Source organism: Littorina saxatilis, linkage group LG12 (assembly GCF_037325665.1).
Source record: "Littorina saxatilis isolate snail1 linkage group LG12, US_GU_Lsax_2.0, whole genome shotgun sequence".
In the NCBI taxonomy this organism is placed as follows: domain Eukaryota; kingdom Metazoa; phylum Mollusca; class Gastropoda; order Littorinimorpha; family Littorinidae; genus Littorina; species Littorina saxatilis.
In genome coordinates this window covers 65,738,432-65,757,040 of record NC_090256.1, presented here as the reverse complement: position 1 = coordinate 65,757,040, position 18,609 = coordinate 65,738,432, and the positions used below count along the sequence as shown (strand labels likewise).

Sequence of the window (18,609 nt, the reverse complement as noted above, 5' to 3'; positions counted from 1 at the left end):
GTTCCCCTTTCTATGTAGTACTACCTCGCAAATCACACCAACAAGAGAAACTCTCATGATAACGTCTTGTTTTATTTGACCATGATTAAGTTTATGCAAATACAACAATGAACAATGTATGACAATGCATCCAATGAGGGAGGGGGAACAATGCACCCAACAGGGGAGTGGGGGCTGTAAAAGTTAATACAAAAAAGAGAAAAACAACAAATTGTTACAAATAATGAACAGTGTCTCAATCGTAGTCCGCCTCCAACCTGGACAACAGAAATTATACACAACCTCTTTCTCTGTAATGTCATTTACTCGCACACATCTTCTCATGTTAGCTGTAGTCTTCTTCTTGGTTCATGGGCTGAAACTCCCAAGTTCACTCATGTTTTTGCACTATTGGATCTTTACATGTACGACGGTTTTTTACCCCTCCATTCAGGCAGCATATGCCGATTTCCGGGGAATTAGCTGTAGTCAAAACCACTTCCACTTTGAGCAGATCTAAATAACATTCAACACAGTATCTCAACAGACAGTCTCTTCCCCAAGACCAGACAAGGTAGAACATTCAAGCCAAAGGAGAATGTCTAGTTGCTACCATTATCAAGGCACATAATTTTTTCTTGGTCATTAGTTTCTTTTTATAACAGCAAGGCCTTTACACATGACTCTGATCCATGTCTCTGATCTACAGCTCTGAGATCATTCATACTTTCAATGACTGGAGCCTCCAGTTTCAATCCCATAACAAATTCATGCACACCAGCTCAAGGAAGAACGCTTTCAGTTTCACAATGTTGCAACTCTGCTTGCAAAAACAGCCTTTCACACCAGGTCGTAGCCAAGGGGGTCTTTGTTTTGGTCCAGGAGACAAAGAGATGATTCTCGAATCTGGCGCAACAACTGCTGGAGGTCATCTTTGTTGAATTCCTACAATAGAATGAGCAAACATTTTAAACATTGCGTAAGATCTATGAAACGACCAATATATAACATCTGTACAAAATCTTGCAAAAACACCTAAAAAACACAAACTATTTATGAATTGTTTCAGTAGATATACACACTCGGTTTTTGTGTGCATCACCAGACAATGTCCATTTTAGGTTTAGAGTTCGGTAAGTCTGAGAGGATGCAAAGAACCATCAGTTAGTTTTAGTTACACGCATTATGTAGAAGAGGTAATGCATGCCGCCGCTTGTAAGTTATGACTTTCCCTCACCACACATATACAATCCTGCATACCACCAGTGCTTCATTTTTTCGGCACACCCGTGCCATTCCCACGTTTTTTTTAAAATGACACATTGGCATTCCTGTGGTGTGCGCCAATGGGGCACGCACCCGTCTGATGCTTGGAAGCTGGTCCTGTTTCAAGTCTAGATCCCTGAACCAAGGGTTCATTCTCCAGTCTATAACTGGAGGTCGCCACTCACTCCATGAGATTAAAAAAATGAATCAGAGAATCGGATTGGCTAGTATGCTAAGACTTGTGAATTAATATGGCTGTTTAGTATTTTTATCTGACATTATTTTTAGTGACTGGCTGGCGCATACAAGAAAGCATTCAAACTGGAACTGAATTCATCAATGAAAATTTAATTTATGAGCCAAGTTCTCTAATCTTAATGTTGGTCCCGTTTCCAATCCAATAAACTCAGAATTTTGTTATGAGACCGATACACCTTTTAAATCAGCGACAGAAACAGCATTACATATGTCTGGACTAAATATATGGGTGGAAGGATGAGTGGTGTGTTTTACTATAAACCAAATAATTATAGTGGACCCCCCCTATTAAGACACCCTAATTCAAGACTCCCTCTTGTTTTCTGACTTTCTGTTCATAACCTCTGTAAAATGACCCCCATTTTAACACTCCCTCCTTTTTAAGACCTTGTTTTCTGACTTTCTGTTCATAACCTCTGTAAAATGACCCCCATAGTAACACTCCCTCCTTTGCAACTGAAAGACCTGATTTTCTCAGATTTTTAAAAATTATCATACATGGGTGGGACTGAAAAATGTCATGAATCCTGAAGAATTTTAAGGGGGGTTCTGGGGCCCACAGACACTGAAGGATTTGTATAATTAACAACCAAAATAACGTCACCACAGACATTACAAATCCGGATTTCCGGCATATACTGGAAGAATCCCACCCATGATCATAAAAGGGCGGTTCCACTGTACTTGGAACACTAATAACTTTACGAGTCACCATAAAACAAATGTTTCAGCAAAGAAAGAATGTAGACACTGACCTTGTAGAGCTGGTAGTGTTCGGAAGCAATGGAGTCGGCCAGCTGCAGGCACTCGGAGTAGAGCCGACTGGAGTGAAGCATGTGGTGCAAGTTCAGGCACAACGCTGGAATGTGCATGCGACGCAACGTTGCCAACTGCTGGGGCCGAGACTCCTCGTCATCAGGATCCTAGAAAATAATATGCCGTCAACCACCTAAAGATTCTTGAAGTAAAGTCTGCTTAAAGGAATGACGTAGCAGTCACGATTAGAACATGAGATGCAGTCTATCACCAAAAGATTCTTGAAGAAAATGCCAGAAAGTCCTGTCAAACCAGCTAATAGGACTTACGCAGCAGTCTACATTTCTTGTGATTCCCAGTGGAACATAAGGCCTAAAAAAAATAGGTGTGGTTACGGTAACCCGACCTACCCTATTTTTAGGGGCCGACCCTATGACTTTTTTTTACATTTGTCAAAAGAAAAGAAAAAAAAAGAAAAAAAAAAAAGAAAACCAGTGCAGAAAACGCAATGAAAGCGAAAGCACTCGAGTCGCATACTTATTTCCCTGTCAAGTAGGTTTAATTTGTACACATTAGAAAAAAAAGTTAAAAAAAATAAAAAGTGATTGCCTACCTTCCTACCCTATTTTGTTTGGCTATGTTACCTTAACCACACCTATTTTTTTTGGCCTAAGATACTGTGGACAGTCCTTGTGTGTTGTTAGTGAAGATGGAGCATGGGGTTAGAAAACTGCCTGAAAGGCGTTTTTGCCTTTGTTTTTAGACACACCACTACCATGGAGTGACTTTTGCTCTTCTGGGATCAGTTTGACAGTGAACAATTTTCAGTTATGAAGAATCGAAGCCTTCCGTCAATTCACGTGTAATGCAAGGTGACAGAAGTGTTTGGACCACAGGAGGAAGAAGCTGATGATAGAGAAATACTGTAACAATAAATGAATCTTCTTCTTCTGCGTTCGTGGGCTGAAACTCCCACGTACACTCGTGGTTTTTTTTTTTTGCACGAGTGGAATTTTACGTGTATGGCCATTTTTTACCCCGCAATTTAGGCAGCCATACGCCGTTTTCGGAGGAAGCATGCTGGGTATTTTCGTGTTTCTATAACCCACCGAACTCTGACATGGATTACAGGATCTTTTTCGTGCGCACTTGGTCTTGTGCTTGTGTGTACACACAGGGGTGTTCGGACACCGAGGAGAGTCTGCACACAAAGTTGACTCTGAGAAATAAATCTCTCGCCGAACGTGGGGACGAACTCACTCTGACAGCGGCCAACTGGATACAAATCCAGCGCGCTACCGACTGAGCTACATCCCTGCCCACAATAAATGAATGATAACTAAGCTTACCTCATATCTGTCTACCATCCATCCGCCATCCATGAACAGCAAGACATTGTAGACACGGTCTTTGGTGGTCTGCAACAACAACAAAAATTTTCTGAAAAGCTTCAAAAGTACACTTGTAAACAGTTAATGCTAAACCTTCACAGTAACACTCTAATTTTGAGCTTTCCTGATCGTTTTTGTTTCTGATTATTTGTATACAAGTTCGATCTTCTCTGTCATTTGTTGCTGAGAGCTCATGCATCAACAGCAAAGATCATGCAATTGATCCACATAAAACAGGACAAAAGTACACAAAAAGGTTAGCGGTACCTACTTTGCCCTGTTCTTGTTCATTCTTGGAACTTTACCAAACCAAATCACTACACCCACCCCATTCTCTATCCAGTTTTCCTCTTACCTACAAGTTTTGACAACAATTCTTCCAAGATATTTTAAGTGAATAAAGTCGTCCAGCCTTCAGGCTGTGATTCACAGAGCCCAGGCTACAACTACTTGTATTGTAATCAGATATCTCACCACATCATCCAATTTGTTTTCATCTTAGGCATACATTTTGACAACAATTCTTCCGTGACTGTTTCAGTGCATAAAGTGGTCAAGCCTCTCACAGTATTGTAATCAGACCACTCACTAAGTTATCCAATTCCAAACAATTAGTCTGAACATCAGACAAAATAATGACTTGAAAAGGATGATACACAGAGAAAGAAAATGCAAGCAGTAGGTTACCTGTGTTTGTCTGTAAAATACACAGAGAAAGAAGATGCAAGCAGTCGGTTACCTGCGTTTGTCTGACAAGTTTGTACTGCCACCGCTCCAAGTCCTGGTCGTACTGCTTCAGGCGGTGCTCAAAGGCCACGCGGTCTGTGAAGCTGCTGCCTACTTCAGCGCCGCTGGGCTTGCTGGGCTTGCTGTGGTGGTACAGGGAGAACCAGTCGTTGTAACTCTCCATGGCGTCCTGCAGAGAACAGAGAAGAAACAAATTAATACAGGCGTTTCTCGTACATCACACAAGACTGAGAACATGGTTGTTTTGCATGAGAAAGCGTGTAATTGGGAACTCAAGCACCGGGTCTGATTAGTTGAAATCTCAAACAAATCTCCATTTCAACCGATCCAACCCTTGGTTCTCACCCAGTTGGGCATTTTCTCATGCATACCACCCGTCTTCTGGCCACGAGAACCCATAACCTACTAATTAGAAATTACATTGAGTGCATCCGTTTTCAAAGCGAAGAAACAGGAAAACTAACCAAGACTAGTGAGAGTGAAGAACACAAAAATAAAAACATGACAACAGACAATTTGAACATGTGCCTGTCAGATATGCAATGAGTATGCAACCAAACCAGTATGTGATTATCCTATGCTTGCATGAGATGAGAAAATTGAAATTGTACTAAATCAATGCGCTCCATCTCATGAGTCTATTCCCATTTTAGTCTTTTGTGACAGTTTAATGAATGTCTCAACACACATACTTCAGCAACAAGCAAGGACACTTGTTGATCATGAGACAAAACAGTACGCAGTGTCTGCAGTATGTTAATGCATCTAACATTACCAGGTACGCCTTCGTGCACATGTACTCTCTGACAGCATTGTCATCTGCTGGAGGAAGGCTGGTGGAACCCGTCTGGAAAAAGACAAAAACAAACACTTTTAAATTAGGAAAAAAAGTAACAAACAAAAATTAAACTGCATCTTGGAATACAATGATAACATATTTTTGGTCAATTCAGATGTTCGTACACAGAGACCATCAACTTCCCACATATCTTTTCCCTAGATCCTGTTATTTCTTACTTTCCCCATCAGTGTCCCGTTGCATGTTTTCTTTCAAATCAAATTTGAAATTTCTTGATGTCATAAGCTGTCAGACGCAGCTGGTTCCTTGAATAAATTGAAAGTTCTCTTTCCAGTCTAAGCAACAACCACTTTCTTTTTCATCTACACAGGACTGACCTTAGCATGCCAGATCTTGTAGACAACATTGATGCTGTCTGCTGGCAGTTTGTCGAACACCTCTCGAGCTGCATTGTGCTTTTTGACCACTAAAATCAAATGAACAGTGCAGGGAAAAGTCAACAAAAACATCATCCACATTATAATTTGGTTAAAATATGATAAAATACACATAATCTTCTGCATGTCAGTAATTGTAACTCATACCAAGATATCATTCACTGTACAAATAATATTCTGCATGTCAGTAATTGCAACTCATCCCAAGATATCATTCACCGTACTATTGAGGATAGCAGTCACAGATTCACTGATTACTTAACCCTTAGGCTGGTTGTCGCGACATATGTCGCGTTACTTTACGTATACTGACACCTGGTTGTCACGACATATGTCGCACTACTGGCTCAGTCTGTTTGGTTGGTTCCGATTACCTCCCATGGATGCGAAAACCTATATGACCGTTTTTCTTTATTTTTCTCTCTGTTAATTCACCAGTGGCTGTGTAACATGTGTTAGAGAATTGCACCAGTGTAAGGGTTAACACAATGTTGAGCGCTGCTTCATTGTCTATGTTCCAGGGTGTTGGGAGCACACTTGGCAGACTTCCCTCAAAGGAAGTTGGTGACTTTTCAGGAAATGTTCTGCTTTAACAATGTTTCTGAACTTCCCTTTCAAAAACATTAACAAACAAAAATGTCCCAAACTGGAAACTGATCCTTCAACTGTCTGAACCCATAGGAGCCCTGTATCAACAATTCTGTCAATGATTAACTCTTACCAGTTTTCCACTGACCAATTATCTAATTATCAAAATTTTTGTTTTGTTATTTTACATTGGATGGGTCGGACAGTGGATAAACTCATATGTTAGACACACTTTATGACAGAAACAAGCTGGGTTTTTGTTATAAGTTAGTTATAGGAATGCATTATTAGGCACACAAAAAAAAGTCTGTTAACGGTAACATAGGCCAATAAAATAGGGTCGGTAGGTCGGGACTTTTTTTTTTTTTCTTTCCCCCCCCCCCCCCCCCCCCAAACATATTTCTAAGTTATTTTGCCAAAAAACAAAGACCTTTTTTTTAAAAAAAAAAAATTTCAAAAAAACATTTTTAAATTATTTTGCCAAAATTTTATTTATTTATTTATTTTTTCTCCCCAAATGTTAAAAACAAGTCTAGGGTCGCGGAAAAAAATAGGGTCGGTCGGGATACCGTAAACAGACTATTTTTTTTGTGTGCCTTAGGCATGCGTATGTCATGAAACGTCCAACTTTGAAATTTGGATGGGGGTATTCAGGTGACAATAACTTTTTTGTTTATCAGCAAAACTCTATAAAACTTTGCTATGTTATGTAAAATGAATGCCCAAACAGACTAGTTAGCAGCATATCTAAAATAAACTGAACACAAAAAAAATTTCTTCTTTGTGTTTGTCACGTGTTCCAAAAAATGGGCGTACAAATTTCAACAAAAATCATGTTGTCACCCCCATAACATTTTTTACCTTTAAAGATAGCACAATTCTCTTTGCAAATATGAAAAGCTTATTCATTTTCCTTTCATTTGATATATAACTTTCTATATTTCATTTAGAATATGACCCCAGATAGCCACTCGGCAAGTAGGCACCAACAGCACGTAAAATATGCCCTAAAACCCCCGAACTGGTAAGAGTTAAGCAAATATCAACAAGTTTAACGACCAGAACAGTATGCACAATGTGAGCACGTGAAACCCAACGTACAGATAAAAGATCTCATGACGGCGTTGGCCTGTTTGAGAGCCTCGGCTCGCTGTGAAGGGTCAAACACCAACCAGTCGATCGCCTCAATCTTCTGCCGGTCATCCTGAGGAAAAGTTCAAGATCAATGTATTTAGGCTCATAAAATATTAACATTTTGTTACTGGAATGCTCAATCATAAACAAAACAAAACATTCACTTGACATGTGCATTCTATCTATTATGAACTTAAAACAGAAATGTTATGTGGTAAATATCCTGAATACTCCTGCCATTCTTTTAAATTAGCCTAACTTACAAGCCAGCAGACTTTTTCAAAGCAGACCGTGGCAAGTAAGCCCCAAATCATCTGAAAAAAGCTTATTATTACTACTAGAGCTAACATTGTCAGCGTTTGCAGTCCGTTAAAGTCTGTGAAGGCAGCTGGGCACTTCATATACACAGAGATACTTTTTGGTAGCCTGCAAGATGTCATTCGCATTTTCTCACTTACCAAACATCCAAAATTACGAGGGAAAACATGTCAGACAGTTAACCGCTCAAATCTAACAGCAGACATGAATAGACGTGAATTTTAGCAATAGAGCTAAGTATGATAGCTAATTGCCCCAAACTAAGCGGACACACCAGTCTGACTGCTAACTGCATGGAACTAATGCACCAGACATGAATGTTAGCAAAAGCCAGTGTGACAGCTTAACGTAACAACAATAACAATAACACTTCATTGTCCATTAAAATGGAAAATTTTCTTTTGCACACCCAGCCTGCCTGTAAGTGTAAATGATTATAACGAACATTGTTATAAGAACTATTAGGATATTCACTGATAGGGATAGGACAACAAAGAAAAAAACCACATAGGTTAAAACTTCAAAGTACTAAGAATCACATTGTTCTCTCACCTCTGAGATGGCAACGTTGATGGCCATGGAGACATTGGGGTCGACCACAGCAGCGTCTCTGTTGCGGATGTTTTCCACCACTCGCTTGGTGATGGCGGCCACATCCAGACCATCCTCCTCAGCCAGCTGCAGGCACACCTGGCGCTCCTCCTGACCCTTCACACCTGCACTCACCAAAGTTCATACCTGGCTAGCAATCAGGTAACGGACAAGAATGCAGTGCAGTGGATTTCATATGCTTTCTCAATACTTGAGACTGTTATAGTTATACACACAATCCAGAGCAACTAAAACCATGAAGTGACATCTTCTTTTAGAAAACCACCTCTCCCCCATCCCAGACCAACTACTATTGTGTGTACTGTGACCCAGTCAAGCGTACATTTTTTTGCCAACCAAAACACTTTTTCAGAAAGAAAAAAAATTCAGAGAAGAAAGAAATACAAGTGGAATGAACACACTCACGATGCTACAATGTCCACTCTCAATCTCTACCACACTCTATTATTGTAATACACTTTACAATTTACATTAAAAGCAAGAATCTTTTCCTTTTCACATCAAAGCATCAGCTTTTAAAACTTGACACCTTAGCTACAATCATATCTTCACAGGCTTAGTACACAAAACCCCTGGCTCCAGTTACTAAACAAACGCAGATAATCCCCACTCACCTTCCAAGAAGTGTGCGTACCACTGGACCTGCAGGTGCGGTGGCAGGAAGGATACGTAGTGTGCAATCAGTCGCTTCTGGTCGCTCTTAATAAGCAGCTCCACGTAGGCTTCCAAGATTACTGTGCACAGCTCCTCCTGGTTAAACACAGTAGACACCATAAGAAGCGAAGGTGTTATGTTATGTTATATGAAGTCTTATATCGCGCGCGTATCTCCAGACTCGGACTCAAGGCGCAGGGATCTATTTATGCCGTGTGAGATGGAATTTTTTACACAATACATCACACATTCACATCGACCAGCAGATCGCAGCCATTTCGGCGCATATCCTACTTTTCACGGCCTATTATTCCAAGTCACACGGGTATTTTGGTGGACATTTTTTATCTATGCCTATACAATTTTGCCAGGAAAGACCCTTTTGTCAATCGTGGGATCTTTAACGTGCACACCCCAATGTAGTGTACACGAAGGGACCTCGGTTTTTCGTCTCATCCGAAAGACTAGCACTTGAACCCACCACCTAGGTTAGGAAAGGGGGGGAGAAAATTGCTAACGCCCTGACCCAGGGTCGAACTCGCAACCTCTCGCTTCCGAGCGCAAGTGCGTTACCACTCGGCCACCCAGTCCTTACAGTGTACACAGTGGAACCCCCCTTTTAAGACAACAAAAAGTCTCAGAAAACATGGTCTTACACTGAGGGGTCTTAAAAGGGGGTACCTGTGATGACAGGACACCATTGGGACCAGCCAAATGTGTCCCTACATTCAACATTGCCGATGACAAAGATACTAGACAAAGGGACAAGAGGTGTCCTTTTGTTGGATATGTTTCCTCATCCGAGGGGCCTCACATCGCAGGTACCACTGTACTGAAGTGTCAAACATTTCTGTCCTTTTCAGTTTGCACCAGTCAAAATAATTCGAAATTTCAGTCCTATTCTAATCTCTTTATCTTTTTTTTCTCTCTTCTCTTTTCAAATAAATTGTGGACATTTATTCCAAAATTTTATAAGTAAATTTTAATTTAATTAATATACTTACCCAACTCACATATAGCAATTAACTCTAGTTCAGTGCTGGTTACGCTGTACGCGTCCCCTTGGTAACAAGGGAGACCACTCTAAAAAAGAGAGTGACCAATCCCATAAGGCCAGACCAACTACCGGTCCGACTTCCGTATGCGTGCGCATACGCCGCCATTTGTATCATTCCATCGAAGCCCAACTCACTCCTTTTTTAGTCCCAATACCACCACAGCGGGGAGGCGGGAGGGATTAAACGATGTGAGTTGGGTAAGTATATTAATTAAATTAAAATTTACTTATAAAATTTTGGATTAAATTACATACACTATACCCAACTCACATATAGCAGATTGCTACTATAGGTGGTGGGTACTTACCAAAATTCAACCATGCAGGACTTGCCCTGCGGCTACCATCGCTGGTAGCGCAGAGCTGCCATCCTGCCTCAGTGAAGCGATGTCCCTGAGGTAAAAGTTTATGAAAACATCCTCTGATCGCCAGTATGCTGACTCTAGTACTTCAGCCAGACGACCAGACTTGAGGACGGCCAATGAGGCAGCCCAACAGTCACAGGAATGGAACTCGCCTCTTTATGTCAACTTTATTGACTATGAGAAAGCGTTTGACAGCGTTGACCGACAAAGCCTCTGGAAACTGCTGAGACATCATGGAGTGCCAGAAAAGATCACCAACATCATCAGGAACTCATACGAGGGTTTGACCTGCAGAGTAGTCCATGGCTGTCAACTAACAGATGCCTTCCAAGTGAGAACAGGCGTGAGACAAGGATGTCTACTATCGCCTTTCCTGTTCCTACTTGTGATTGACTGGGTGATGAAGGCATCCACAGCCCAGAAGCGGAACGGAATCCAGTGGACACTCTGGACACAGTTGGATGACCTGGACTTTGCAGATGACGTGGCCCTTCTTTCCCATACCCAACAACAAATGCAGGAGAAGACCAGCACTGTGGCCAACAACTCCGCTCGATTTGGCCTCAACATCCACAAGGGGAAGAGCAAGGTCCTTAGGACAAACGCAACAGCCAACACGACCCCCATCACGCTGAATGGTGAAGCACTGCAAGAGGTAGACAATTTCACCTATCTCGGAAGCGTTGTCGACAAGCAGGGTGGCACGGACGTTGATGTTAGAGTCCGGATTGGCAAAGCAAGAGCAGCTTTCCTTCAACTGAAGAACGTATGGGCATCAGCAGACCTGAGCATCAACACCAAGCTCAGGATTTTCAACACCACGGTGAAGTCAGTCTTGCTGTATGGAGCCGAAACCTGGAGAACTACAGTTGCCATCACAAGAAAAATCCAGACCTTCATTAACACCTGCCTCAGAAGAATCCTCCGAATTCGCTGGCCTGACACCATCAGCAACAAAGACCTTTGGCAGCGAACAAAACAGTTATCCGTAGAACAGGACATTCTGCAAAGACGCTTCCGGTGGATTGGCCACACACTCCGCAAGACGACAACCAGCATCACGCGACAGGCCCTCACATGGAACCTGCAGGGCAAGAGGAGACGAGGCCGGCCAAGAAACACCTGGCGTCGTGACTTGGAGGCAGAGGTGAAACACATCGGCTACACCTGGAGACAACTGGAGAGATTGGCCCAGGATCGGAGTGCCTGGCGAGCTCTTGTTGGCGGCCTATGCCCCGGACGGGGTCAAAGGCATAAATGAATGATGATGAATGAGGCAGCCCAGGCTCTTGACTCATGAGTTCTTGCAGCGGTGAGAGGCAAGACTGCCCTAGACTCCCCTGATTGAGCCTCCCACCAGGCATAAGCCTGCTTGATCAGTGTGGATACCCACTTGGTCAACGTGACCTTCGCAATATCCTTATCCCTAGCTGTGTTTAGAGAAATAAAGAGTAGCTTTTGGGTTTTTGAGCGAATATGCCGAGTTCGTGACAGGTAGAGGCTGAGCGACCGGACGGGGCAATTAGCTAAATCTGGATCTCCAGTAGCTAAAACCGTGCTTAACGGTAAGATATGCAAAACGGGCGAAACATGACCGGGCTTCTGATTCTTAGCGAGGAAGCCCGGAATAAATTTGAGAGACAACGAACCATCCTTTTCAAAAGAAATGTCTTTTCCCAGACCTGACAAAGCATGAATTTCACTACCTCTCCTGGAAGTAGCAAGCAAAGTTAAAAACACGGCCTTGCGAGTCAAATTAATCAAAGTAGCCGAACGGATGGGCTCAAACTCCTCCGAGGCTAAGAAACGTAAAACCAACAATAAGTCCCAGGCAGGGAGCTGCGATTTAACACGAGCGGCTGTAAGGGAAGCGCCCTTCAGAACACTAGAGATCACTCCGCCAAGTGAGATCTTACGCCCCAACTGTAAAAGAGTTGAGGAAATCGCAGACCTCCTTACTCTAAGGGAAGAGGGAGAACCTCCCTGCTCTGCCAACCACGCAAGATGGTTGGCTACCTGCATAGACCTAGGTGCAAGGGGATTAACCCCGTTAAGCGCGCACCACTTAGACCAAGCTGCCCAGTGCGAAGAGTATACCGAAGTCGTAGACTCTCTATGGGCGTGGCGAACGAACTTTACAGTAGACGCAGAGGCCCCTGCCTTAAGCAGAGCGCTTCGGACAGTATCCAGGCGTGAAGGCTCAAGAGCCGCGGATTTTCGTGGGGGATGCCTGACCGAGGCTGCACGAGGTCCCCCTTTTTCACGGCTAGAGGGATCGGCGGCCGCACTGCTAGACGCAGTAGGTCGGGAAACCAGTGCTGGCTTGGCCAAAGCGGAGCGACCAGAACCAGCGCTGGCTTCTCTAAGTCTACTTTTCTGAGGACCTTTCCGAGGAGGCAAAACGGAGGGAACGCATACGCTGTCAGGTTTGCCCAACTGATTTCCAAGGCATTCACCCTCCAGGCCAGAGGATCTGGGAAGGGGGAGACAAAGAGAGGGAGCCTCGCCGAAAACCTCGTTGCGAAAAGATCGATCACAGGCTTGTCTATCTGCAACCAGAGACGGTCCAGGGATTGGTGGGAGAGAGTCCACTCCGAGTGAACCACCTTGTCCCCCCTGCTCAAACTGTCCGCCAGGACGTTCAGACTTCCCTTCAGGTAAATGGCTGAAAGAAGGATGCAATGAGAGTTGCACCACGTCAGAATGAGGCAGGCTTTGTCTGACAGACTGGGAGACCGTGCCTCCCCTTGTTTGTTCACATACGACGCCACCGTCGTGTTGTCTGTGTGAATCCTGACATGTCTGCCCTCCAGCAAGGGCCTGAACGCCCGCAGAGCCAGAGAGACTGCCTCCAACTCCAGCAGATTGATGTGAAGGGAGCTTTGTGTTGAGTCCCACACGCCCGACACCATCTGCCCGTCTAGATGAGCCCCCCACCCTGACAGAGAAGCATCCGTAAAGAGCTCTTTCTCTGGCTGAGGGCACACAATGGGAACTCCCTGAAAGAGCGCCGGGAGCAGCCACGCGCGAGTGGTCTCCAGAAACCACGTCCCGAGAGGGATCTGAACGTTCCAATCCTGGACTGACTGGTCCCACCTTGACTGCAGAGCGACCTGAAACGGCCGTTTGTTCACTCTGCCCAGCGGGATAAGAGTTGCCATAGACTCCATTTGCCCCAGAACCGACGTAAGAACCCGAGCACTGGCCTGATTCTCTCCGTCGAGAGAGCGTATCAGTGCCTGGAGTTTGTCCACTCGTCTCTGAGACGGACGAACTGACCAAGCTTGCGTGTCGAACTCCATGCCCAGATACGAAAATCTTTGGGATGGAACCAGTTCCGATTTTGTGCGATTGATCGAGAACCCCAGCTGCGAAGCTTGACTCAAAAAGGTCTGAGTATGCAGATCGCAGAGATACTTTTGCTGGTGTAGGATTAACCAGTCGTCCAGATAGGCTCTTAACCGGACCCCGTCCTTCCTTACAAGAGCGCACAGCTGCCGCACAACCATCGTGAACACCCAAGGGGCTAACGACAGGCCAAACGGCAGAGCTCTGAACTGATACGCTTTGCCCCCCCAGGGGAAGCGGAGCCACTTCCTGTCCGAAACATGAATGAGGATGTGGAAGTACGCGTCTGTTAAGTCTACAGACGTCGCCCAGTCCCCCGGACGCAACGCCTCCCGAACAGAGGTAGCCGTCTCCATGGTGAACCGTATTGTTCGTAAGAACTTGTTCAGAGAGGAAAGATCCAAGACCGGCCTCCAAGCCCCCGAGGCTTTTGGTACTACGAATAGCCGCCCGTAATACCCCGGAGACCTCAGATCTATGACCTCCTCTGTCGCTCCCTTGAGCAACAGAGCAGTCACTTCCTTTTGAACAGCATCTCGTGCTTCTAGATCCTTTGGAGCCCTGCAGGGCGGGATCATCCTGACCAGAGGAGCCTTCTTCTCTGACCAGAGTAGCCGGAACCCCGAACGCACGATCCCAGTAACCCACTTGCTGTCCACTAATTGTAGCCAGGAAGTGAGGGCCCTGGACGGGCCGCAAGCTACAACAAGCGCAGGGGCTACCGGGACGTGCCGTTCGGGGGAGTTTCATTGGGGGTGAGGCTTGTGCCCCGACCCCCTAGAGCCTCCAAAAGACTGCCCCCTCTTCTGATAGGGCGCTCCACGGCCCCTACCCCTAGAGGCAAAGGACTGTGTGCGCTTTGCCGCCCCCAGAAAAGGAAGCCTGAGGCTTGCTGGCAGCCTGAGTCTGCGTGCTGGACTTGCTCTGTGGCTTTTGGAAACCGTGCTGCGCGATGCGCGCAATCGCAATGTCTCTCGCATCCTGGGTCTCTTTCCGGAGAGCATCAAGAGAAGATTGACCCAGCAGAGCACCCTCCGAAAAAGGCGAGACCTTCAGACTCTCTATGGTCGCCTTGTCCGAGATCTTAGAACCCGCCAAAAAGGCTGACCTCCTAGACAGCACCGCATGGGTGTAAAGCCTTGCCGACAAAGCCATCTGCTCTCTCGTCACTTTAGCCAAAGTAGACAGGAGAGTAGTAGCCACAGCAGGAGAAGCGTCAAACCGAAACTCAAAAGGATCGAGCGAGGACGCAATGGATCGAGAAAGCGACCTCTGTAAAGATTCAGAAACAGAGGACAACTCGAGAAGAGACCTTCCGGTCTCCTCTATGGCCAACAGAGAAGCTTCAGTGCAAGGAACAGGCTTGTCCTTCCTGTAGGCATCCTCTCTTAAACTGGCCAGTTCCGGTGAAACCGGAAGCGCACAAGACGGCAAAGCAAAGGATTCGATCAAGTTGACCGGAAACGGATTCAACCTAAAGCTATGCAAAGAGGAAGCAGGACGATCCCCCTCTTTCACAACCCAAGGCAACACTTCCTCCGGAACCTCACCATGCTGAGCCAGCAGAGGGATCGGAGCATGCCGTTTACCCTTAAGGGTAGATGCCATCTCAACAGCAACAGTCGGCGATTCCCGAAAGCGGAAGTGAGGCTTCTGCTCCCTCGCACACCGGAAATCGTCAAGTGCCGAAAGGGGTGGGGCAAGATTCATCTTACTTTCCACCACCCCTTCCGGGAAGAACTTATGTGCCGCTTCCGCCGCCAGTGCCACCATGGCTGGGAGCTTGAAGGGCAAGTTCAGTTGGGTGTCCCCCGGAACGGAAGGAGCACCCTCGTCAGTATCTCCGTCCTGCTCTTGAAAGCAGTCCGGAAACTGACCCTCGGACACACCGTGTTCCGTCCAAGGATCATCACCGACGACTTCCTGCCCCCCGGGCGGAAGAGGACTCAGCACCTCGCCGGCACTCTCTATGAGGAGCGCATCGAGAGCCTTACCCTTTCGCTGATCAGGGCCCAGACCCGCAACCGAGCCCCTGTCAAGGCAGGAGGGGCCAGCCGCGGTATCTGAGCTTTCGCGGTGCAACTTTCGTTGGCCCGCTACTCGCTCCTGACCACGCACACCGCTTTCGCCAGAGAACCCAGCTACTCGCGGTGTCAACATACCTTTGTCATGTGAGGGCACATTCAGCAAAGACACCCAGCGTGAGCCGCCATCCTGCGAGGCATGAACCTCTGCCCGAGTCACAGTAGCAGAAGGCCGGGCGGAAGTAGAGGTGGAAGTCAAAGGAGACGACCGGATCCTGCCAAGAGAACAAACATCCGAAACACCGGAAGGGAGGGAACGAAGTTCCTCCCTAGTAGAGGACAACTCCGACGCTAAAGTCGAAACTTGCGCACTAAGCGTCAACAACAGAGAAGCTACGTCTGCGGCAGCTAAACCTGGGCAAGCCGTGGCATCCGAAACACCGGAGGCCGAGCCAGAAACATTATCTTTATCTAAAGCAACCTTAGACAGAGAGGGGCTAACAATCTTGTCAGCCAAAACGGGTGACTTAGCGGAAGACGAATCAGAAGTCAAAGACGCGTCAAGTCCAGCGCTCTTAGACCTTCGCGAAGATTTCCTAGCAGGAGTCGCATCAGCCGAGACCTGTCTCGAACTAGGCTTCTTCAATGCACTGTCTTTGAGTGCGGCTTCCGCCATTACAACAACAAACTCACAAAAATTTTCAGTAAAAAAATTTATAAGTTCGAAAGCAGCGACAAAACGTCGCTAAAGTTGCGATAAATCAGAAAGATCTCACCCCACACAGCATAGGAACAGGTGTAAAGCTTCAGGCGGTACCAAGGGGTGAATCCGAAGTCCTAAGACCAAGGTGAAAAGCTGATAACAGCAGGAGCGTACATCAAACGCGACCAGACCCTTGGATCGCTGAGAGTGGAATGATACAAATGGCGGCGTATGCGCACGCATACGGAAGTCGGACCGGTAGTTGGTCTGGCCTTATGGGATTGGTCACTCTCTTTTTTAGAGTGGTCTCCCTTGTTACCAAGGGGACGCGTACAGCGTAACCAGCACTGAACTAGAGTTAATTGCTATATGTGAGTTGGGTATAGTGTATGTAATTTAATCAAGCCTTTACAATTCATCTGTATGCAAAATCAATGCAAATTACACTCTGAACTCTTGCTCACTGGTGCTAAAACCTACCACACCCCACTCTCCCTGCAGCGCATTCACGCACTTCAACTCCTCTCTCTTGTACAAATCTCACTTCCATTCCACCTGGAATAGTAGCTTTCTCCCAAACTTCTACCCTATGCATCAAAACATCTAACAATAACAAGAACTTTATTGTCTACTAAAATGGAAACATTAAATGGAAATTTTTCTTTGACGCACCCAACCTGCCTGTAAACGATTATAAGCCACACACTTAATAAGAATTATCAGGACAATCAATAAGACAAAAACACATATGTCCTCATATAATAACAAGCACACCTATTACCACTAACCTTAACTTAGTGTGATATCACCTAACATCATAACAAATAAAATGTAAATAAGATCAGGTTTCAATATCTATGGTGAATACTGACGTTGGTTTCGTGGCCGACACGCCTGAGGAAGAGGACAAGGTTGGCCATGAAGCGCAGGAGGTGCTGGGGCAACGTCTTCCTCTCCTTCACCCAGTTGTACATCACCTCCACCAGGGCTGCAACACGACAGACAGCTGTCATTAGTCCCCACCTACTCTCTCAGTGCGTCATGCTTGACAGATTGCTCAAAAATTGCATGGTCAAAGTGTAACTGGGAAAAGTGAATTCAGGCTAAATTAATAGCACTATAACAATCTGCTATCTGTGTAACCGGGCAAAGTGAATATGGGCTAAATTTAATAACACTATAACAATCTGCTATCTGAATGCAAAGGTTCACCTGAGCATACTATTACATGTACTAGGAGACAACAGCAGCCAGGCCCCATCAGAAACATGAGTGAGCTGTCTACCAAATGGGTAAGAGACAACCATGCACAAACACACAATTTACAGTTTTTAAATTAATCAGATTTCAATCCTTCCTTGAACAATCTTTCTTTTCTATCATGTCAAAGTAGGCGAAAAGGGTCCCATTCACTGTGTTAGGAAGACACATTCAGACTCCACTCACCAGGCATGTCTCCCAGGATTACGTGTTTCTGAATGATGTGGTAGCACTGCTGACACTCTGTGCGGATACGCTGCAACACATAACGCTTCAGTCAGACAAAAACAAGGAAAAGAGAGAAGACAGGACATTTCACAAACTATCGGCAGAACACAAGACATTTCACAAACTACTAGCAGAACACAAGACATTTCACAAACTACTGGCAGAACACAGAACATTTCACAAACTACTGGAAGAACAAAGGACATTTCACAAACTACTGCCAGAACACAAGACGTTTCACAAACTACTGGCAGAACAAAAGACATTTCACAAACTAATGGCAGAACACAAGACATTTCACGAACTACTGGCAAAACAAGACATTTCACAAACTACTAGCAGAACACAAGACATTTCACAAACTACTGGCAGAACACAGAACATTTCACAAACTACTGGCAGAACACAAGACATTTCACAAACTACTGGCAGAACACAGAACATTTCACAAACTACTAGCAGAACACAGGACATTTCACAAACAACTAGCAGAACACAGGACATTTCACAAACAACTAGCAGAACACAGGACATTTCACAAACAACTAGCAGAACACAGGACGTTTCACAAACAACTAGCAGAACACAAGACATTTCACAAACTACTAGCAGAACACAAGACATTTAACAAACTACTGGCAGAACAAAAGACGTTTCACAAACTACTGGCAGAACACAGAACATT

The 18,609-nt window shown here is 45.2% G+C and overlaps 1 protein-coding gene across 1 annotated transcript in view; it reads right to left on the bottom strand.

Moving 5' to 3' along the window:
* Window positions 1-53: 53 nt before the first annotated feature.
* Window positions 54-18,609, bottom strand: part of LOC138982580 (nuclear pore complex protein Nup107-like) — a 41,256-nt gene continuing 22,700 nt past the window's right edge. The window contains exons 16-26 of the mRNA XM_070355904.1: window positions 17,883-17,952; window positions 17,309-17,424; window positions 8,900-9,035; window positions 8,226-8,389; window positions 7,323-7,425; window positions 5,574-5,662; window positions 5,173-5,244; window positions 4,390-4,566; window positions 3,609-3,677; window positions 2,259-2,426; window positions 54-924 (exon numbers count right to left, since the gene is read on the bottom strand). Of these exons, the coding sequence (XP_070212005.1) occupies window positions 820-924; window positions 2,259-2,426; window positions 3,609-3,677; window positions 4,390-4,566; window positions 5,173-5,244; window positions 5,574-5,662; window positions 7,323-7,425; window positions 8,226-8,389; window positions 8,900-9,035; window positions 17,309-17,424; window positions 17,883-17,952 (1,269 nt within the window). The 3' untranslated portion in view covers window positions 54-819. The remainder of the gene's footprint in view (window positions 925-2,258; window positions 2,427-3,608; window positions 3,678-4,389; window positions 4,567-5,172; window positions 5,245-5,573; window positions 5,663-7,322; window positions 7,426-8,225; window positions 8,390-8,899; window positions 9,036-17,308; window positions 17,425-17,882; window positions 17,953-18,609) is intronic.